This window comes from Anser brachyrhynchus (assembly GCF_964034855.1).
Source record: "Anser brachyrhynchus genome assembly, chromosome: 3".
Lineage (NCBI taxonomy): Eukaryota > Metazoa > Chordata > Aves > Anseriformes > Anatidae > Anser > Anser brachyrhynchus.
The window spans coordinates 45,190,171-45,213,493 of record NC_137696.1 but is presented as its reverse complement, the minus strand read 5'-3'; the positions used below and the strand labels follow the sequence as shown (position 1 = coordinate 45,213,493).

General features: G+C 35.6%; 1 protein-coding gene across 4 annotated transcripts in view; it reads left to right on the top strand.

Annotated features, from left to right (window-relative positions):
* RYR2 (ryanodine receptor 2) overlaps positions 1-23,323 on the top strand; it is a 423,080-nt gene that overhangs the window by 154,640 nt on the left and 245,117 nt on the right. For 2 of the 4 annotated variants that reach the window (XM_080588285.1, XM_080588284.1), the window contains exons 6-9: positions 3,200-3,214; positions 13,482-13,556; positions 14,298-14,376; positions 15,592-15,704. In XM_080588285.1, the coding sequence (XP_080444411.1) occupies positions 3,200-3,214; positions 13,482-13,556; positions 14,298-14,376; positions 15,592-15,704 (282 nt within the window). The remainder of the gene's footprint in view (positions 1-3,199; positions 3,215-13,481; positions 13,557-14,297; positions 14,377-15,591; positions 15,705-23,323) is intronic. The other 2 variants (XM_080588287.1, XM_080588286.1) reach the window with 1 other exon arrangement.

Below are 23,323 nucleotides of genomic sequence, written 5' to 3'. Positions count from 1 at the left end.
AAGTGAATTCTAGAGGTGAAATGCTGTCTTCAGTACTTTCAGTCATCAGACTTGCATTGATTTCAGTAGGATGGGATTTCACACAGAGACTTTTATTTGTAGCCTAGAAATACATCAGAAGTCCAATTATTACATTGCTTCTTGGCTTCTAAATGCTCAGTAGAGAACCTCCAGTGGATTCTTGAATTTCAGTGTTTGATACAGTGTAGGTGTTCTGTACTTAGTTCAGAACTGGTCATCTCTTCAGACATTGAAATTGCTTTAGGCATTCTCAATGTAGACAGTGTAGGATTAGCAAGTAATTTCGACTCATAGCTGTAGCAAGGAAGAGAATCAGAAGCTTCTCCTGTGTAGTTGGTCCCATCCTAAAGAAAATGCCAGCTTAATAAATCAGTTGAATCACATTCTAGAAATGCCTCTCTTCCTTGACTGTAGTCTACACAACTAGTAGAAATCTACTTAGCACATATAAATCTCTTCCTTAATAACTCTTAAGACTTAGGGTTTTTTATAGCATGTCATACTGGATAGTACATACATCTATATCATTTGTAAGGATGTGCAGCAAGTAGAGTTTCATACATAAAGATGACCAAGCTCTGCTGTCAGCTGTGCAGCTCCACAGGTGGAGTAGGAGCTTTTTGTATATCTAAAATAATAGATCATGACAATTTGATCTCTTCTTTTACTTTTAGCCAAGTAGTTGAATAGTGGACAACAATCATTTATTGTACTTAGTGACTGTATCAGTCTGTATCACTTTAACACTTTGCTATCAATCTTTTGTGAACAAAACCTTTCGGGAGTGATGGGTGTTAGAATGACATTAAGAACTTTCAAGTTATAGATCTGTCTGTTTAATTTGAAGTATACATTCTGAATTGCAAATGTTCATCCAGAAATGTATGTGCAGTCATCCTGAGGTACAGAGAGCAAGTGTGGAGGAGCAGAAGGTTCTTCCTCGGCACAGGATGAGTTAGAGCAGTGCTTTGTGTAACAGCCTGTTGCACGCCTAAAGTGCATAATTTCTGCCTTTTTTGTTCTAGGGGTTATTTCCGCCCTCCCCCACCCCCCCCCCCCCCCCCCCCCCCCCCAATCTATAAGTTAATGGTTTTGAAAGGGAGCATTCTTCCTTACCTAAGAAGGGATTTGATTTAAAAACATGGGAGAACTTTCTTGTAAAAGGGAGTGACAGGAGTATCTGGAACCCCCTCCTGTATGTTTGACTGCAGCCAGGCAGCTGGGACCATCCCAGTTCATGGCGTGTAACTTCTCAAACTTGGCCTGAAGCTTTGCAGGAGCATTCTCTTCACTTTCACGGTGATAACTTGCATTTAAGTGTTTGCTGTGAAGAGAAAGCATTCTTACACCAACAGTTAACTTTTAGAGTATTTTTTCCCCTGGTAGTTTTGAGGCAGTAGGTAAATGAGTGGATATGTGTTCAGAGTTCCCTCACCCACTGTTATCCTTCAAGGTTTCTGGCTTGGGGGAACTGTTCATGGCACTTTCTGTCTCTTAGAATGACATGTAAATCATCTTCAAAATTATTAAGGAATCAGAGTAACTCTAAAAAACACAACATGACAGCAGCAAACAGATGAATAGTGGTTTTCTTTTGTTTTTTTTACAGTTCATTTAATATGTCAACAGAATGAATTGTTAATTCTGGCTTTCCAAAAAATCCAGCATAAGAGCCCGCTGTGTAATTTTAGTAATCGGGGAAGAGATAAAGTATTTACATTAATCTGAAGCTAGTTAAGAGGCTATAAACAAGTGGTTAAAATAAATGATCAAAAAGAGAAACAACAGACTCCACAGAGGGACTGTTGTTTAATGTACTTGTCACATGAAAAAGCAGTGTGGTTGTGTAGTTCTCAGAGTAAAGTTTCGTAGATGAATGGCAGCCAGAAGAGAGCTTTGATGGATATAATCCCCAATCCCCTTGATAAACAGAGAACATTTTGGCAAGTGAAATTCAGTATTGATGGATAGAGGAAAGATTATATTAGAATAAATTATGTAATTAACTGGTTTCTTTATTAATGAATTTATGCACACAGAGCACTGTAGACAGCTGAGCAAAGAGTTCTGGTTAGCTTCTGGAGCCACTCAGTAAAAGCAAACAAAATATTGGGACAAGAAGTGGAATAAATAATAACGACAAAATGATCACACTTTTGATCTATGCATATATTTTAAGTAATCACTTTAGGGGAGTGGTGGACAAGGTGCTTGATCTTTAGTTTTGCTCAATTTGTTTCCAAATGTTTAAATACTAAATAGAACTAGAAAACTTTCCAGAAGGGAAGAACATTTTGACATCAGTAGGTTACACCTTATTATTTATTTATTTATAATCCAGAACATCTTGTGTATCTCTGAGAATAGATGCTTCTGTTTTTCTGTGTTTAAAGCATGGATGAAATGAAAGCACCCAGTCTCGCCTGGAGACTGTCCAGTTAGACTCTTTTTACATGGCATAGAGATTTGCTGCTGGACTTCAGTCCCTAGCTTCAACATTTCAGCAATCAAAACATGAACTGATGAGGTCAAAAGAGGAAAGGGTGGCTCTAGGCCTCTTGAAGAGAAAATCAGGTCACTGCATGTAACCTAACACAAAACTCTGTTTTTATTCTTAAGGACCTCTATGAAAATTAACCTCAAAATTTCCATAATTCTCTGACATCAATTATGTGGCACTTCATTGTTTTTAATTCACTGCATGAAATATTACTAGTGTTTTCATTTTATTAACTTACTGTGCATTTAGATATGATAAATTAGCACAATGCTGGTGTTGTTCTCCAGCACTGCACTTTGAATGCCAGACTTTATTATTTGATTGAACTTAGAAACAATCTGCAGAGCAAGTAGTTAAAGATGGTCAGGTATGGCATCTATTTTACCTGTACTGTGTTTTATCTTTAAGCAATAAGAATTTTGTGTGCTATATAATTTAAAGAAAAAATCTGAGATTATGCAAAAAAAATGAAGCCTTGTTCTGAGCAGCTGTTTTGCTTTCTAGCACAAGCTATAATTATGCTAATTGCAATGATAAATGTTCCTTTTAAATGTGGTTTGTAGTTCTGTGTATCCCACTCACTATTTTAAGGAAAACAAATCCCATTTTTAAGCACCTGAAAACAAATATTCATTTCACATTTTCTCTTTTTTTTCCCCCTCTGTCATCGCTCTACAGAAATTTATGATGAAGGTAAGCAAGTTAAACATTTAGTATTGTACTTTCTGTGAATTCCTACAATTTCATTTATTTCCTTATTTTTCTTTATTTTTTAACATCAACATCTAACTTGCCTTCACTGAAATAGAAAGCTCTGATTTTTTAAAAAAAATATGGATTTAGAAACCACAGTGGCTCTAGGTTGCATTGAGGTTCTGGTTTATTGAGGTTCTGGTCATGATGCACCAAAGGCAGGCACTTGTGTCAGTGGAGACAGGACACTGGGCCAGTACCTGTAATTCTCAGTTCATCCTTGCCTTTTCAGTGAGAATGCACCACTGTCTGGTAAATGTGAAATCTTGAGACAATGAATAAATAGCAGAAGTTCCAGTAAAACACGTGGGCATTTTGCAAAGTGGGAATAGCACTCTGCTGCTACTGTAACAGGACTACTGTTGTGATGGTGCCTCAGTGGGGGCAAGTGGGCAGCCCTTGGGCTGAGTGTCATTGGCACTTCTCTGACAGGTCAATGAGCAGGATCTCTGCTTCTCTGTGTCCTTTTGTTTTGTTTTCCCTTTTACTAAGACTGTGACAAGCTATTTGGAGAACTTCCAAGCATTCTGTATAATTGATATTTGTAATAGTTGGCTGTGATTTAGCCAAGAAGTGCTGGTTATCTACTTTTTACTTTTGCCTTTAATTACCAATGTCTGTTCCCAGTTCATCTTCTAAAATGATTTGCTTACCGATTTTCATCCCTAGGAGCCTGCAGTTCTGTGGTATGGTCTTGCTTGCTTCATTGTCACTCTCCATAAGGGAGGAATTCAGGGCTAGATAAGCAGTGCTATTTTAAGGGCTGAATTTAATGACGTCAGAGGAGTTTTCTTAATGTGACTTCTCTGCTTATCCATCTTTTCCTCCCACTTGGCTGTCTGTCTTATACTTTATCTGTGAGTTTCTTTCTCAAGTGACAAGGATGACTCATATTCCTCGTATCATACAGTAACAGAAAAAGATCTTGCACAGTCCTTAACCTGTGAAAAATGCCTCTCTCCTCCACTTATTTAGCTCTAAAATAACCAGGCAGATTTTTATTAATTTCTTCCATCTCCTCTGCAGAGGAGGAGGAGGAGGTGGGAAATCTTCACCAGGCTAGGGAGAAATCGATAAATTTTATCCTCTTGGGTAATTTTTCCCCAAATTGCTCTAAATGCTTGAAAATAGGAGTTTGTAATGGCAGTATTACCTCAACCATATATATAAATGTTTGTTTTACATAGAGGGCTGGAAACAAATGATCAATATTATTTATTTTTGATTTATTTTCACTGTTATAACTGCTTCTCATTAATGTGAAGTTCCCCATTACTGGGGAAGGGAAATATAAATGTAGTGTTGGAAATATTAATCACAAGGTATATCTGAAGTGTTTCTAATTACGTGGCTGTTTATTCTGCCTTCCAACAAGTCAGTATTATTGAAACTGGGGTCATTTAGCATGGTGCCGGCAGAAATGTTTGTCGTCGTGACCAATTACTCTAATCTTTTTAATACAGGTAGTAAAATATCTCTGTGTTTTTAACTGAGTAAGACATGCTCATGATTTTTATTAGCCAATTGATTTATTCAGGTGATATTTATATGAAGTATAGTTACACATTGTACTGTGGCTTTGAAAGCAAGACATACTGTGGAAACCTGTAGCTTAGCTCAGCTCCTTTTTCTGTTCTTTGGCTTGGAGCAACACACAAAAAAGGAGGTAAGTGCTGACCATGTTAATAAAAGAGCTGCGGGGTGTTTTTTTGTTTTTGTTTTTTTTTTTTTTGTTTGTCATAGTGGCCATCCATATTGAAGAGCAGGTACCAGCAGAGCTATCAGTAATACTAATCCCCCTACCCGATTTTTTGCAGTACTTAGTGTTTTGTAGTGAATTCCATGAATAAAAGTAGCCTGACTAAGTAGTGATTTAAAAGGAAGGTGTAAAGACTAGAACACATATAATATCTTCGTAGGTTAAACTTCCTGTTATTCCATTTTAGTATGCTGTATAGGCTACAGTGAGGCAAGGGAAGAGGTTATAGACTGTTTTGAATTTGCCCTTCAATGTTGCTGTTACTGGATATGAGAGAGGTGAAGGAATATATTACCACAATGCTGCATATCAGTGAACCGATTCACTTTGCATCTTTAAAATCTAAGCAGCTATATGCTGTGGGTTTGGTGCCAGCCACTGGAAATGGCAGCCCAAAGAAGATGTTAATTACAGAAGGGTCTCATTACCATTTTAGGTTTTAAGGTAGAGGAATTCAGGGCCTCTGTGCCTGGTTGTTGTTCCTTTGGAAAGAAAATTCTCTCAAGCCCTCTATCTCTGCTCTGAGGTTACTTCACAAGTTCTGCACTGACTCAGACTGTTCCTACACATTCTGAATTCATCACTGCTTAGGGTTTTCTGGACTTTTTGATGAGTATTCATCCCACAAAACTGAAGTGCCTGACCCAGAGATACAGATATCCTAATTTTCCAGTGAAACCACAAGCAGAAGCGTAGGTATTGTGTAAGTATGACTCACATTTTAGGTGGGTCGAATTACTGCCCAAAGTGCTTTTTTCTTTCCACTGACTGTTTAGCTTCCTTAGGCAAAATTAACCCAAGTCTTTGCATTTTATCATCAAGCAGTTCTTTTATCTATCTGTAAGCTATTACTGAGCACGCTGGTATTAAGAGAAGGAGCCTTCCTGCGTTCTCTAGCTCGCTGTTGCCTAGTATTAGAAGGAAGCTATCATAAGTCATTGTGCTGGGCTCAGCATGAAAAATGTTAGACACTGATATAATTGTGGGGAGTAGGAGGTCACATAGAACACTAATCTGTGGTGGTCTCTAATTCAATCAGCTTTGCAGGATTGCATCTTCACTGCTGGTTTCAGATAAAATTTGTGTATAGCAGGTGAAAAAAATGTATATTAATAACGGAATGAATATTTTTTACATTATTATGGAAGTATTGTTTTGAGCATCCCCCCCTTTACAGAAATGGTTGGAACACCATGTAAACATCTGTGTGTAAAACCACATTGAAATGCCTTTAAAGCATGAGACATCCCACCTCCTTCCCTTCCATTCCTCCCTGTTCCTTACACTCTCTTTCCAGTTTCTGTCACCTTATTGCTAATTCTATCATGGAAGTTTTCATTCACATGAGTAAGGACTCAAAAGCTTGCAAGATAAATTTATTCCACAGTCTTCCAGTGTTTTTCTTTCTCTCTTGCATGTTAGTAAATGACAGCCTTTAATTTGCTTTAATGTAGGAATCCCCAAATAATTATTTATAAACAAAGCAAATGTTCCTCATACAAACATACTCAGTTTTCTTCCTAGAGAACCACTTCAGGTCAAATACATGTGTTACTCTCCTAATTATTATTACAAATTTTATCAGCCTCTCGGAAAAAAGGCTTTGATGTCAACAGCCTTATATCTCTGGACATTGGTAGATTCTGACCAGGAACAGCATAATCCAGGGCCTAACATATTTTTTTTTTCTCAGAATTCATGGTAGATGATTTTTTCTAAGCAATACTTGTGGTTGCACTCACATTTACAATTTGGGTTATCTTGCTAATAGGTCAAAACACAATTTCAGAATGTAATGACTACTAATGAGTGAGAAATATGACAGCCCCAAAGTGAGTCCTAAGGAAGGGAAGTGGATGCAGTAGCAAATGAATTTGAAGTGAAGGGAATTTGAGAAGTGGATGCAGGATGATTAGTAAGTCTTTTTCTTGGTTTATTGTTGTGGTCTTCTTTCTTTTCAACCAACTCCCCAAAGGGTTCAAAGCAAGAAATTGTAGGATATTCTGTGTTTACTTATATGTGTCTGTTTTATGCAATTAAATCTCATGTCTGGATTTAAAGAGAATATTTTTTTCCTCGTTGTATAGCTTTTATAACAGTATAAATGTTTGTGTAGAAATAAACTACGCAGCTTCACGAATCTTAGAACACTCTCTTGGTAGATAATAATACTTTCACACTGATATTTGCAAGTGTTTTTATGGAAGTATAGGTGTCTTCTGTTTGACGTGCTATTGTCTCCAGCATCTGCTTTTAGTTGTACACTGCCATAATCATTAGAAATGGTTAGCTTTTTCCCTCATCCAAACTTGTCAGGTAAATGTTTAAAAACAAGTCAACAATATCTTCATTTTAAATTCCAAATTGATATGTTCGAAGTCATAGTTCCATTATTATGTGTTGCAGTTTTAAGATGTTGTTAGCGTTTTAAGTTTGTCACAAGAATAAATTCAATGCAGAGTTGATTTCCCAATTGTCTTTGGAAATAAAGTGCACATTTAAGGTTTGTTTCAGAGGCTTGCTCCATTTTAATGATGTATAAGTACTCAGTGCTTTAAAAGACATTGTTTTACTACAGGATACATATGAAATAACTATTATAAGCCATATTTGAAACTTTTAACTTTTTCTTGCAGTATTTGCCTTGGAAGATGTTTCAAGAAAAGTAGGGAACACATTATTTCTTTTACTGTACAACTGCTCTCAGCTGTCATAAAATTTCAGTACCATGAAAACATTTGTGTAGTATTTTTAGAAACCCATACAGAGCAATATTGAGTGGTCCTAAGATCCATCTAGGCCATTTGGACTAGTGTTTCCTGTGGCTAGGTCTAGGGCACAGAGGAAATACTAGGGTAAGGAAATGTTTGTAATTTACCATTACTGTCAATTATATGGATTGCATTTTTAAGGATTTACTACTGGTATTTTGTAGCTTATTTTTTCAATTGATCTAAATTTTTTTAACCCCATCAAAACTATAGTTGCTTACAATCTAGTCTCTTTGTACTGTTATTTTCCCTACAGCATGTGCCATTCTGTTGCTATAGGATCATCATGAAATGAGATCTGGCAGGCAGGAAAAGCTACTACATCATTCTTAAAAACTCACTGTATTACCTTGTATGATTTTCTAGAGAGTGTACCTAAATTCTTGTTTTGTTGTGACACGTTCACTACTGATGGTATGTTAAAATTGCTTTCCTGGGTGACTAGAATTGTCTGAACTGCTACATCCTAAATGCAACTGCGGTGGTGATTACTGAAATATTATAGCATTACAGTTCCAAGTAGTGGCAAAGTGGCAATGTCATGAAAGCTTTGTCTGCACATGCACTAAACACTGAAATAACCATCCTGTTGGAGTACACGCTTTCATATTTTTGTCTTTCACTGCTATATCCCGGAATCTCATAGCTTTTTTTTTTTTCCTTTATGCTTTGGGATTGTGTACACCTGTGGAGAAAGGTCAGCAAAGAAAAAAATAGCACTGGTTTGCATTCATGTGCTCACTGGTCTAATAAATCTTTTACCTAGAGGAAATAAGGCTACTATTTTGAAAAGAATGGAAAGGGAATGGCTATTTGACTCAAAATCTCCTTGGATGCCAAGGGTATTCACTAGTCATTAAGAGTTCTCAACACAAGTGAGATTACCAGAAGTACAAATGACTCCAAAACACTTGTTCAGTGTCACCCTGAGTAATTTCCTGCAGCCTCTTATGTATGGCTCCATGTGTAGCAATGCAGAAATAGGCACGATAGCACAAGTTTGACTGTGAGAATTAACTTAACCGAAATACCTCTTTTAATTTTGGTGATTATATGTCTGTACCTGTGGTAGCTGTGTATATACAAAATTTTACAGATCTAAAGGTTTTGTTGGATATGTATAGGATACGTATTACATCTTACAGCAGGATTGGTACACACATTAAAATACATAAATTTTTATTCAAACCAATTATAAATGTCATGTGATGGTGCTTCCACCATTTTCACATTTTGCTAGATAGCTTGTATGTTGTGATTTTTAAGTTCTTTTTGGCATTTTAATCTTATGTGTATTAGGAAGAGAAAAGAAGGAAAATAATTATTTCATTTTTAAATTTTTGTTTCAAGATAACACTCTTTACATCAGATTAAAATAATTTAATCAACTCAGTTCTTTGTAGTCTATTCTTATTCCCATCTTTAATGGTGTGTTGAACTTGAAATCTGTTTAAAAATTTTGTATACTGATCTCTTCAGCTCCAATTGCTTGTTGTTGTATTCCAAATTACCTTTGCTTCAGCAATAGTATTTAAATAATGAGACGATTCCAAATTAATCTTGCGCTCCAGCTGCAGAAATATTAGATTGGTGATGGGTAGTGTGAACTGGCCACGCAAGCACAGTTCACACAAGCAGTGTGAATTGGCCATATTCTGCTTTCAGTCTCAATTTATTGACTATAGTGTTTACAAATTCTGAAAGTCTTTCAAGTCCTACCATAAATCTCAAGTTTCTGGAGGATAAAATATAGAGAACAGCATTGCATTCATATGATTGATAGTCCTGAATGTCAGAGTCTGTAGAACTTCGGTGGATTAATTCTTTGAACTCAAGTATGTTTTCTCCCTCCTGGTTTTATTCAAGGAACATATTGTCAAACTTAAAAATGACTCTGAACATTGGAAATTAAAAACATAAAGCAAATTAGACTCATGATAAATAATGTTGTAGTTAGAAACTTGCTTAAATTATATTATAATACCATTCATGTATTTTTGCAAATATCTGTGGGCATTACAAATTAAATTAGCCACAGTTGTGTATGTAAACTTAGATTTTCATGAGGAAAATATTACTTGTAGTTCTTTTTCATTTAAAATAAGCCTTTACATTCTCTTCTAATTATGCCGCTGTAAAAAATAAATAAATAAATAAATAAAAGACCTGATGTTACCAGAAAAAGTGAAGCTGAGAAGGAAAAAAGCAGGGTGGGGTAGGGTAGGTGGGAAGGGAGGAAACACCTCTGAAAAATGAGAGTTACATTTATTACTGCAAGAAAAAACTTCCAGAAATATTCTTTTCTATAATAATTTCATTCACCCATAGTTTAAGCAAGTATGCCTTTTTTGCTAATCATGTAGTATAAATTAGAGAAGGTTATTTTACTGACTATAACATCAGTTGAATTACCATACCTCAGTGCTGTTTTATAGTACAACAAAAATGTTTAGTAGTTTGTGCAGGATACTTTCAGGAGGTGTTTCATAAACGTGAAAGAAATTAATCCACAGTTGCAGGTGAAAGTCAAAATATTTGATTTTTTTTTTTGAGAGTCGATAACTTTTTAAACAAAGTGTTCACAAAAATATAATTTATTGGCTTTCAGCAAGTCCTGTTTGCAGTGTCTTCTGAAATGTTATAATGAATAATACTAGAAACTTGCTAAAACAGTAGTGGCACACTTCATTGAATCGTAGAGTATCTTGAGATGGAAGAGACCCACAAGGATCATCAAGTACCACTCCTGGCTCCACACAGGTCCATCTACAAATTAAACCATATGCCTGAGAGTTTTGTCATTCTTCATTCTGGAACATTTCATCTTTCCTGTAGAATTCCAATTGCTTATTTTTATTTTATTTTATTTTATTTTATTTTATTTTATTTTATTTTATTTTATTTTATTTTATTTTATTTTATTTTATTTTTTAATTCACGGTTTAGACAGAAAATTCTGAATTCTCTGCAAAATTCTGGGTAGGAATGGATTATTATGAAAATCAAAGACTCTTTCAATTGGCAGCTGTGGCCTAACAACTACTGACTACACAGTTGCTGGCATAAAAATAAATGCTGAATATTAAATGATTACAAAATGAGCCTTTAAAAGAAGAAATTGATGTGTGAGTAGGTGTGTATTCTGGAAGGCAGGTTCCAAAATGGAAGACAGTTTTATAGTCCCAGCTTGCTCTTGTATTCTGTCCTGTATTTTTCTGTATTTCATTTCTTTCCACTTTCACTCCATGTAGCTGGCTTCATTATTATTGTCTCTCAGAAATGTTTAAGTGGAAGATGTTTGAAAAATTTTTACAACTCTTAGCTTTCTGTCCAAGAAATAGAAATAGGAACAGCAGTTCTTTTTTTTTTTTTTTTGGAGGGGGTGGGTATGGAGTGGAGGGGCAAAATAATTTTGTTTAGATAGACATTTTGCAAGAGGACTAAAACAAAAAACAATTCCCTGATCCCCCATTAACTGACTTGTTTGAGGCAACCTTTCTCCTGTGTGGCAAAAGAGGTGCTAGCAGATAAATCAGCATGGCCAAAACAAGGGCAAGCTAACACAGGTGTGATTTTTCCTGATCACACTGTTCCTCTCATCTTTCATACAACAAGCAGCCAAGTCTATATGTATGCTATCAAATCTATGGCTTGTGGCACAGAATAATTTGGACAAAATTATTACTGAAATTTCAGGTTTTTGTCCATTTTTGTGACTTTTTTGGTTGGGTAGCTATGCCCACTGTTGATTAAGCATCTTGGCAAACCCAAAATGTTGGTAAGACAGCGGTTTTCCACCATTTCCCTATGTGATAAGTAGCAGACATTCAGCATTCACATTTGGAAAAATTGGCCTGACGTTATCAAATGTCTTGGTCCTTCCTTGTGCTTTTGGAAAAAGCAGTGGTAGTAATGGCTGTTCAAAGATAAATCTTCAAGTCTTACTGTCAAGACTGTATCTGTGACAAAGACCCTGACATATATTCCTTCTTAATAAAAATTCATGTCATTCAGTCATCCAGAGAGGTTATGGAATGGACCTCCTGGCATTTAAACTGTCATTGTAATTTGTTGAAATTCAAAGTATACTTTGTGTTCATCAAGATGCTCTCTTCTCAGTAAGAATAAAAGCCATAATTTCCTGGCAGTTTCTTATAAGTGCTCTTTTATTTTTTATTTATTTATTTTTAACTGGCTTGATTTTTCACAACTTTATTATTTTATTTTTTCCCTTGACCAAGTAAATCAAAGATCAACAAATTATGCTAATGGATAAAAGTTAAGGAAGGACAATCTGTAAATTGGGTTGTCAGCATAGCTATTCATTGAAATCGATCTCCAGCACTGAAATGAAGCTACCACAGAGGTAGTATAGTATGATTGTTTCCAATTTATTCTGTAATGATTCTGATGCTCCAGTCAAGCAGAAGGTCAGTCTACTATGAAAAAGAAAGGGTATGAAAGCTGTATATAAGAAGTTAGATTAGGAGTCTTATATGAAAGAATAATACTGCTTACAGAGTTGTCACGTATAGATTTAGAAACAGGTCTTAATGGATGCTGCTTGAACAGCATGATGTGCATAATGTTGCTTGCAGTGTTCTGTCATAGAAATGTGGACTTAAGACCTTGACAGTGTCTTGGCAGCCAATCTCTGCTTCTGACCAGTGTCAGTCAGCTGCATCTCAGGTTAAGGAATTCATAAATCTTCTGCAGAAGCTGAAAGGTTGCTTGTAGTTAACAAGATTATTTATTCTTTTATTAGAGGTTAAACTGATTGTAGATAAACAGAAACTGTAAAAAAATATTGTGGGGTAGAAAAAAAAAAGTGTCTTGTGATAAAAGTATTTTTTATTACTTTAATTTGTTTGAGAAAAAAACCAAACGCATTTCTCAAGAGGAACATTTACTTGGGCATCATTTCCAAATTTTCTGAACCCCCAAATTCTCTTGAGTTAGCTTGGATGACTTTGATCAGTTGTCTGGCCTGGTAGAGAAAGAGTTCTGATAGTATTTAAACAGTAGGGGCCAAGCAATCTGGAGACTGGTGTTCTTAACTGTGGTTGATATATCATTTATGTTTTCATACAAAGCAGGGACAATACTTCAGAATCTCCCTTGGCATACCTCCTGTGTAGAAAAGCATGTATTTTTGAGGGGAAAATGAGGGGATAAGGAGAGATTTAACAATACGTAAGGGTGTAGAGGGTAGTGTGAAGTGCATCAGAGCTGCTGTTCTCTAGAAGCATTCTGCTTTCAGCCGAAGGAAAAAGTATTCAAGCTTTTACAGTATATTTTATACCAAAGTGGTGACTTGCTACAAATAAAACATTTTCTATCATCTGTTAATTGAAGACTTCTAATAGAAAAAGTCAAGAACATCTAGAATCACTTCTCCAGATTCTATGTAAAATTTGTCCCAAGGACTTATATTCTGACTAAAACTCAATATATTTGGAGGTAATCAAAACTAAAGAGAACACATTCATAAAGCTATCTTCTTGAACTAATCTCTGAAACAGCATTTTATCAAGAAATAATCTTCTCTGTAACGGGGCAAATACAGATTGTCCAGAGATTGACTTTTTTTTTTAATGTTTTATTTTTATTTATTTATTTTGCAAAAGGTCTCATTTTATTCTAACATGCCAGTATATCGTTTCTTTTTATCTTTCAGTCTGCACAAGGTGGTGGTCATCGAACACTACTCTATGGGCATGCAATCCTGCTGCGCCATTCCTACAGTGGCATGGTATGTAACAGGAGCTGGAGCAGCAACCATTTCTTTACTATGTGAAAATTGTTTGAAAGTACGTTGGCCATTGTCATTTTCTGGTATCAGGAGAATTATTTACAAAAATTTCCATGAACCAAAGGTAAAATGTCTCTTTGATATGAAGGGTAGATGCCTGGAAATATGAAATGAAGCTACTCATTTCTGCGTAAAGTGGTGAAACTAAGTCTGGCTCCATAGTGATGAGTTCTCTGGTTGTCAGTCTATGCTGAATTGGTAATTTCCCATTGCTTTTCCCTTGGATATTGCATATTGCATAAGCTGTGACTGAATCTGCAGCTGGCATCTGGCTTGCAACTTGAACATATGTTGGAAACTGAGTGGGAAAGGAAATTCCTTCATGCACATGTTTTGGGCAGAAGCATTACACTTCAGTTGTCAGAAGAATATCAATTTGAAACTGCTGAACTGTGGGTGAGGCTTCATGGAGCTAACTTTGATGCAACCAGCTCCCTTATTTCCATTCTTGCTATTCTCATTTGAGCGGAAATATAACCTGCATTAAGTCTGAGAACTTTATATCATATATCTTAGTCAAGACTCCTTCAGTGCCATACATTTAGCATGCATTTATGTTCTTCGTATTAACTAATGGGTATAATTTAAGAATCACTGTTATGTTAGCAGGTTGATTGCTTTTTACATTCTAGTGGATTAGAGTATGAGTGGAAAAAGTTATGCGTGCTTTTTTTCTTTTAGTATCTATGCTGCCTGTCTACATCTAGATCTTCAATGGATAAGCTGGCATTTGATGTAGGATTGCAAGAGGATACAACAGGTAAAAACTAGTGTAAGACAATGCAATGAAAAATACTTTCAGTTTAAAAATCAGAACAGAGAACTATAAAAACATATAAATCATATAAAATTTAAAACTACTTTAAGGACTAAAGAAGCAGAAGCTAATATTCCCATCTTTTACACTTTCAATATCTTATTTTCACATTTTCTAATAGTTCTCATTCCAAAGGAATTGTCATTCCGAAGTTGTCATTCCAGTAGGAACCTTCTGCTGAAAAAAAATTAAACTTGTATTATTTTAAATAAAGATTCTATTAATGTTTTAGAACTGCTGACAATTTGGATTGTTTTTTATATTTTTAAGAGTGATACAGGTTTTTATGATGTCATCAGTTTGGTCAAATTGCTTAATTAGAAACAAGAAGTTTACTTGGCTATAGCAATGCTTTAAAAAACAAGATTGACAACACTAATAGCAAAAATTGAGTGGTTGCAAGATAAATTATTTTTTTTTCTAAAAAGCATACTTTACCTGCAAGAAGTATATCTGAAAACAAGTTTATCATGAGAACAAAATTTTTGACTTTAGTATTCCAAAATATTCTAGGGGATTACAGACAATAAATGTCACTAGGAGTGCAAGAACATAATTCAGTTTGGATTTATGAGATCTTTAGAACAGTATTAATAAGTAAATAATGTTTTTTTTTCCAGGTCTTTGTCCTAGTAGTCACTGCACCAAGCCTGTTGGAATTTAAGAAGTGTTTGGACTGTGCACTTAGTCACATGGTCTAAAATTTTGGGTAGACCTGTGTGGTGCCAGGAGTTGGACTCGATGATCCTTATGGGTCCCTTCCAACTCCGGATATTCTTTGGTTCTATGTTTCTAATTCTGAGAGGAAAATTTCAATTTCTTTCCCAGAACCTGGAACAACAGTGACAGGGAACTTCTTTAGCAAGAGCAGCCTGGACCAGGTTGCCTAGAAAACACAGTCTCCTTTTTGCTCAACTCTGGAATTTCTGTTCCAGAGGTCTTGCTGACTTCTACATGGGTGTACTATTTCCTTCTGAGTTTCTGGCAGGATGGTGATGCAGGGTTGATACTACTTACAGAAAACACATGGACACTATTTTTACCCATCTGAAAAATGGGTCAAAACTTTATGACTGAGATAACTTTAAAAGTAATGGCAGTACTCTTAGACACTTTCTTTCTAATTTCTTTCTCTCTTATTATTTAATAATGATACAGGTGAGGCATGCTGGTGGACCATCCATCCAGCTTCCAAGCAGCGATCAGAAGGAGAAAAAGTGCGTGTTGGAGATGATCTTATTTTAGTCAGTGTCTCTTCAGAAAGATACCTGGTAAGTTCTGCAAGAATGTCTGAACAGTGTCTTCTCTACAGAAAAACAGTTAATAAAGGTATTATACTAAAGCCTGGATTGTGTTTCCAGCTCCAGAAAAAGTATAGATTAAGGTGTTTAAACTGGTGTTTAATACTATTTTGCAAAACAAGGCTTTGAAGGTCTGCAAAGTGTGACACTGACATGTGACTGATCTAATTTATGTTCATTTAAATAATGGAATAGAAATTAACAAATTACTAATGAAGAAAAGAAGAAAGTAGAAGAGTCTGTCCAAATTGCATAACTGAGATGTTTATAGTCTTAGTGTTCTGAGGCTAGCAGTACTATGCTAAATGAATTAAAGCTACATACCAAAGTTTTGGAATATTTAATTCAAGAATATAGTATTTTATGGTCATTAAAAGGTCCATTTTTTCCTTAGGATTATGAATAGTAAAATATATACTGTTACTGACACATCATAATTAATTATATTTAAATATAATTAAACTACTTAAATTATTACTTGAATTAATAATTAAATGTAGCTAAAGTATTAAAAAACTTCAAGGGGCAGCTGCTTTTTATCACTGGTTTAAATAACTACTTCTTACTCATCAAAGCATCTACCAATTGTTCTCTAATGAAACTCTTCACCACTTTAAAATGATTTCTTTTTGGTGTATTCCTGGGGTTGCAAGTGTGTGAACTATTCTATCTGAAAACAAATAAATAAACAAACAAAACCACAACAAAATAAGATAAAAATAGGAAGAATGCCAGTCTGCTGGAAGTTTCTGTAAAAATCAGTCCCAGTGATTCAGCAAATGCAGCTACAACTGAAAAAAAATATCTTTTAAGATAAAGTGTTTTTAACTTTGTCAAGAGAACTGTTTCAGCCCTGCCTATAGCAATAAAGTTTATTCTATAGTCTTCTCTTAATTTTTATGTTGTGAAATTGTTTTCTCTTTTTGATAAAATTAAAAATGTTTTCCCTTCTTTGGAAAGACATAGAAAATGAGGATTTAATTTAATATAATTATAGCTCAGAAGCACTGTAACTCATTTAGTGAGTCATTTTTGTGAGTGGAAATTGTGAGAACTTTCAGATCATCTTTATATTTTAAAATAATTTTTAATAACTACTTTTATGAGAATTGCAATTAGAATTACTGGAAAAGTAACTTTCTGTGTACAAAATTAATGAGAAAGTTAATTAATGTAAATTTTTTTATTTAAAGAGATTAAATTTCTTTGAAATTTATTGAATTGCTGAATTCAGTTGCTGGAGTTTAATTTTGCTCTAAATAATTTCTCTGTGTAGGTATATGCCTGAACTGATATTCTCAACCCTCTAATTAGTAAATCAGCTCAGCCTTATTATCTTATTAATTAGAGTATGTGTCTCAGCTGTTAATTCTCAAGGCTGTCATATGTACATTTATACATGGAGACACGATGCTGACTGCAGAGACTGATTTCCTTCAACATAGTAAATTTTAATGACTCCCATGGTGTTAATGCGTATAGTGCATCTTCTATGCAAAATACCAACACACTCAAATTATATTTTCTCTGTAGATAGAAACTAGACAGATCTATGATATATATCATAGATATATAGAATATCAATATCTTGATATTTTAATCTCTGTATTACAGTCTTAAAATGGTTTAGAGCAAGATTTTAATGAATAGTTATTAAGCCTATTCCAATTATTTAGTTCTGATTTGATAGTAAGAAAGAGGAAGGACTGAGCAAAATTAATTTTGCTCTTACAGGCACTCACCCCCGCATTTTTATAAATTGATGTGTTTCCAGGCTATATTAAGAGCTGATGAAATACACACCTTCACAATCATCAAAATATTTGTGTTTTTACTACCTACTCAGTAATTATATTAGCACTGTAAATAAAGCAACGATACTTACATGAAAATTCAAAAAGTTGATAAAGACTGAAATACCCAGTTACCAGTGAGTGAATACTTTTCATGAAAACTGTCTCTCCGTCTTAAACTATTAAAATTGATCCATTAGTTTTTTTACAGAATACCTTCAGAGGATGTACCTTAGATCTACAGTTCTCAGTTCTCAACTGTAATAGTTGTGAGCTGAGATACTGGTTCAATGGCTTGTCATGATAGCCTTGTAGTCCTTTTATTTTTCATTTTTTTCTTTCCTTTTTTTTTTTTTTAATTTTTTATTTTCTTTCCTGTGACATTGGATAGCTCCAATGTAGCTCCAATGCTGTTTCCTAAAAATCTTGCTTCACCATTATTATTTTATTGGAATACACACAAAAAAACAACCAAACATAAAACTTAGTATTTTGGGCATGTAGTTCAGAAAAATGTAACCCATTCCAATAAAGTCACACTTAATCTGTATCAAATTGTAAAGAAAACTGACTCCCTGGCACAACATATACCAAGATTCTCTTTTCTACAATGTCCACTTGAAATGCCATAAAAATGTGTGGAAACAACAACAACAAAGTCTTTTACAAAGTAATCACAGTATTTTTATTCAGAGTGCAGTGCCGTGGTATAGCCCTTATTTTCTGTAACATTTAAAGGAATGTAGCAACTGATACCTTTCACAATAGCTCGGACTGTGGGGAGATAAGTTATTTTTATGAATCGACCTTGACAGTGAGACCAAGTAGGCTCTACTGAATCCAATTAAGAAGCAATTTTTCTAAGTTTGAGGAGTTGCTCAGATAAAACCCTTGACAGACAGTGAAGTATGGCAGGATGCTGAGGGTTACATTTATATACATTTTGTGCTTACAGTTAAAAACTTAGGAAAAGGTAGGTTTTATATCAAACCTCGTATATCACAGTGCTACTAGGAATAGGATTATAATGTCACCTTTTTATATTCCAATATTTCTCTCTGTTTTCAAGCAACTTCAACTGCTACCTTCAAATTAAAACAAAGAGGTTAATAATCTCGGTGCAAGGATGTGCATGTGAAAATAACATGAATAGATTTAATTAACAGGGCATGAAAATAGTATTTTTCAAAATGTAGTCAGAACTTAATTTAATGTGTATAATACAGGGGGAGCAGCAGAACTATATCAGCTTCTTAGCCTAATCTTCTAGTTGTCTGATTGTAGCTGAATTACTTTTTTTTTCTTCTATTGACTTTGCAACTTCATGGTCTTGGTGTGGTCAGCAGTTTAGTGTTTAGACCTAATCTCACTGGCAACCACCACTTAAGTATTGGGAAAACGTCAGGACTTTCCTTCAGTTTCCCTTCCCACAAAAAAAGCCTTTGAGACAACTGAGTTTATTTATTTATTCTTTTTGTTCTGAAGAGTTGTCCTTTTATTCCAGTGAACAACTGTGAAACTAATAGGAAGACTAGTGTTAAAATAGTAAACTAAAAGTCTGGAGATGCGGATGTTGGCTGTTTGTTAACTCACAATAATGTTCCTGGGCAAGTCGCTCCGTTACTCTCATTCTCATTATCCCTGCTTATACAATGGGACTTTAGATGCTCATTTTACTGTGTAACATTTCTGAGGAAAGGCACTTATGTAAGTGCTTGTGGCATTATGTAATATGTGAGCTGTGCTGTTGCCAGATCCTTCGGAGAGGAAAACTTGGCTCTGCTCAGCCTTCTTAGAGTGGAGCAGAGAGATGTTCTGCTATAAATACTGCCACCATTTAAGTTAAAGACAGAGTTGCTCTGTTTCTTTTATTTCCAGCAGCTTTTCCTGTCTCAGACATTTAGTGTGTACTGATGCACTGAGGTTTGCCTATGCCTACTGTTAATTACATACCACGATAGCTTTCAAAATTGCTGATTTAAAATAGTTTAGAAATTCAATTAATTATAATTTCTGTCAAATTCATAAAGCCTCTGGATGACAGTACTTTTACTCTTTTAAACATCGTTCACGAAAAATTCCTTAGACATGAAAATGAAGTACAAAATGCGTAATGAAGATCAAAATGAAAATTAGTAGCAATGAGGTCAGTGTTATTCAAGCTGAGAACTCAGGAGAGGAGAAAAAAAAATTAAACTTTGAATTTGCAATGCAGAGGTTTCAGTATGAGGCCACTATTTCTGCACTGTACTATGTATGTAGTTGCTGTCCTGACTCACGCTGATCTGCAGCTGCATTAAGCGAGCTTACATTATAATGAAAAAGACTTGAGACTTACATCTCTTTAACTTATATGAACTTTTTTTTTTTTAATTTATTATTTTTTAACACTGGAAACTAATACTCTTATTTCCTTTGAAGTGGAAGCTTTTCCTCAAATATCTTTGTCGCGGTTTACTGATGATGAAGTTCTCATTCAAAATTGTATCTTCTAAATTAGAACAAATGACTTGAAAGGTGGTGCTGATGTCTGTCATCTGTCCTGGGCAGGTAGACAGCTTCCTGAGTGTTGGAAAAGCACTCCCTCCACATACTCTTGTAGCTCTTAGTTTTAATTCTTTTATTTATTACCAGAGACTTGGGATAGCTCCTTCTCACAAGGAAATACCTGAACAATTTGTTGGTGCAATGGGACTAGGGAACACAGCAGTGTGTAGCTTCTGCCCCCCGCACCTCCAGTCATTTCTTTATTTCTCTAAGAGAATGAAACTCATTAGTTGGACTTTGCTTTGTTATGTGTGAGTGCACAATTACATCGTTTACTTCTAGTTATAAAATAGATTTTTTCAAATAATTTGAATCTGCATAAACAAACCTGAAATTAATGGAATAAAGTTACTGTTGAGCTGCTCTGTTAAACTGATTGTAATGCAGTTCACACTGAGTCTTTATACAATTTGAAATGTTATTAAGGAGGCTGGTAGATCTTCCCTATTATTAAGGTTGTCAGGCAGTTCTGCCTTACAAAATGCTACTTCCAAGTACTTATAATCAAGTGCTTATAATGTCAAAATTCACTTAGTAGAAAGAGTAGCATCAATTTCTTCTTTTTGTATCAATCTGAGATTTTTTTTTGGTTCATCCAGAAGAGGTCAGAAGTCACTAAGCCTGAAGACTTGGAAGAAAAAATAATCACCTCATTAAAAAAGTTCATCAAATTTTCATGAAAATGTTGAGCAGCAGATTAGAAAGGGTGGTCTTGATATCACAGATGCAGTTTGTGATGAGTGAAAAAAAAAAAAAGACAACCACCTCCCCACACCACTTAATGAAGAAACATTCTGAAGTGCTGCAGTTGATTTTTTCAGTAGCTAAAAGTCTGATGACTTTGCCTATTCTGCATAATCCAGATCTCTTGCAGCTGCTCTGTGTTAAGGAACAGTTTAAACACCATCCACAGCAAATAATTAAATACATCCCAGCACTAGTGAAACTAGCTTGTAATGGGTGGTCAAGGCAGGGATGAAGTCAGGCACTGTACTGACAGCTGAGAACACGATGTTTCATGTGCTGCCAGGGATCTGCTGCCGTTTAAGAAGCATGGAGGAGGAAGCTATGAGAATGTAGAAGGAGCAAAAGCCAGGTGATGTAGCAGGGGCAAGAGCCTGGAACTGAAGTGATTAGGAGGGAAAATGGTCAGGACTTGGTGACTGGCTGAAGAGATGTGCAGCTGAAGGAAGGCAAGCAGAAAGGGACTAACGTGGCACCTGGGACAAAGAAGCTGGTGAAAAGAGAGGACTGAGCACCTGTTGGTTAAAACCATATTAGAAATCTGGGGCAGAAAACCTGAGCCATTTTGTCAGGGAGAATTGTCAGAAGAACCAGAGGAGTGGGACTGGGAATAAAGAGCAACATGAGAGATCTGCAGAGAAGCACTGGGGTGGTTGGGGAGAGTCCAATGGCTGGACAAAGATCCAGACAGGAACATCTGGGGCTGAAAGGTGAGAGAGAAATTGAGAGATAGGAGTTGTAGTGAGTTTCTGATGCTGGCTGATGTAAGAAGCAGAAGGCTGAGCATGAAAAAAGTCAAAAGGTCAGGCTGAGGCTTCGTAGGTCTGAGGAAAACTTATTGAAGCAGAAGGAAATATTAATTATGGGTGGTAAAGTAGGCTGTACCTGCATTGTCTAAGTGAGATATATGGGATTGGGACAAAAAATTGTAGAGGAAGAGTGGGAGAGACTTGGAACAATTAAGCTAGATATCTGCCTTCAGAGATGATTTAGGAAACCCACTGTTTTACAGTATTACAGCATAGCTGCCACCCATGGTAATGCAGGCAACCCACTCCTGCTGGTGATTCTCTTTGAGTTTGGGTGGCATGAACCTAACAAGTACTTTTAAGGGTCTGTTCTCTACATTTCATTCATGTGGGTGTCAGTGTAATGCCGCCTACTGTACCTGTTTTTTTTTTTTTTCTTTTTTTTTAAAAGTAGTAAAATTATGTAGAAAGTATACCATAAAAACCTTCAACTTTCAGAAAATTGTAGGTGTTAGAAAATGCAAAAAATACAATGCATATTAGCGTTAGATTTCATGTTATGAAATCTCTTAAATATACACCCCCATTAACTTTCTGTGGAATGCTGTTTCAGTGCTGATGATAGAAGTTCAAAGGCTGTGTCAGGGCTGAGTAGCAGAGAGGCTGTCGAACAAAGTAACTTTGAAGATGAAATGTCAAGGTGGTAATTTCAGGTGGAGGGTGGGCATTACGATCCTTAGTTAAACATTTTCCTGGAGCTTCAGATTCTCTATCACACTTTGCTGTGGAATTTGCTGAGCAGATTATCTTTTATATCAGGCTTGCTTTCAAGTGGTCACTGAATCTTTTTTCCGTACCAGCTGGTTACCTCAGCTGGGGCTCTGGGGTCTCCTCCTTCTTCTTGAGGTTGAAGTCATGAAGTTTGTCAGTCTTGACATCTGCGACTCGGGTGAATGGAGGCTGTGCCTTAAACATTAAGACTACATATAACGCAGCTTACAATGGGAATAAACTGTTTTTGTGATCTCTACTCGGGGCATCCTCGGTTAATGAAAACTTCTTAGTGTGTGTGTCTACACACACTATGTGTGTGTCTACTCCTCACTGGAAAATAATAGTATCATGCTACTCCTTTGGGGTTTTGAGAAAATGATTTCGTTAATATTTGTTGCATTTTGTGAAATGCTGTAATTGATGGTAGCAAGAGAAATGCCTACGAGGAAATTAATAATCCTCTTTTCAAAGCTTTGAAGAATTGACTATACTAAAAAAAGCATGAGGCTGCAGACTGAAGATGGAGGAGAAAACAAAACATTCAGCAGCTGTTCATGAAGTGATCCCCTTTATCCTGTATATACAATGAGGCAACACTTGTGGGGAAAAAAAATAACACAGGATCATGTCATTGAAGACTGTAATACGATGCATACACCGGAAGCCATTCAGTTTTGATAGGCTACTTTGATATTTCCTAACTTTTGATGCTTGCTTCTGCAAAATTCATGTTTTGTTAATTAAAACACTTGTGTCTAATCATAATAAATGATAATAATTTGGAAGCATAGTAGCTGATGTACTTCAGACTTTTAATGGTGATAGCTCAGAAGGAGAAGTAATATAAAGAGGGGGAATGCAGACTACTCTCATCTATCCTCTGCGAGATTCTTACGCTTTCCTGCCACGCATCTGGAATTGCCCGCTGTCAGCCATGTGATAGTGGATTAGATGATACGTGGTGGCTGATTTGTAATGGAAA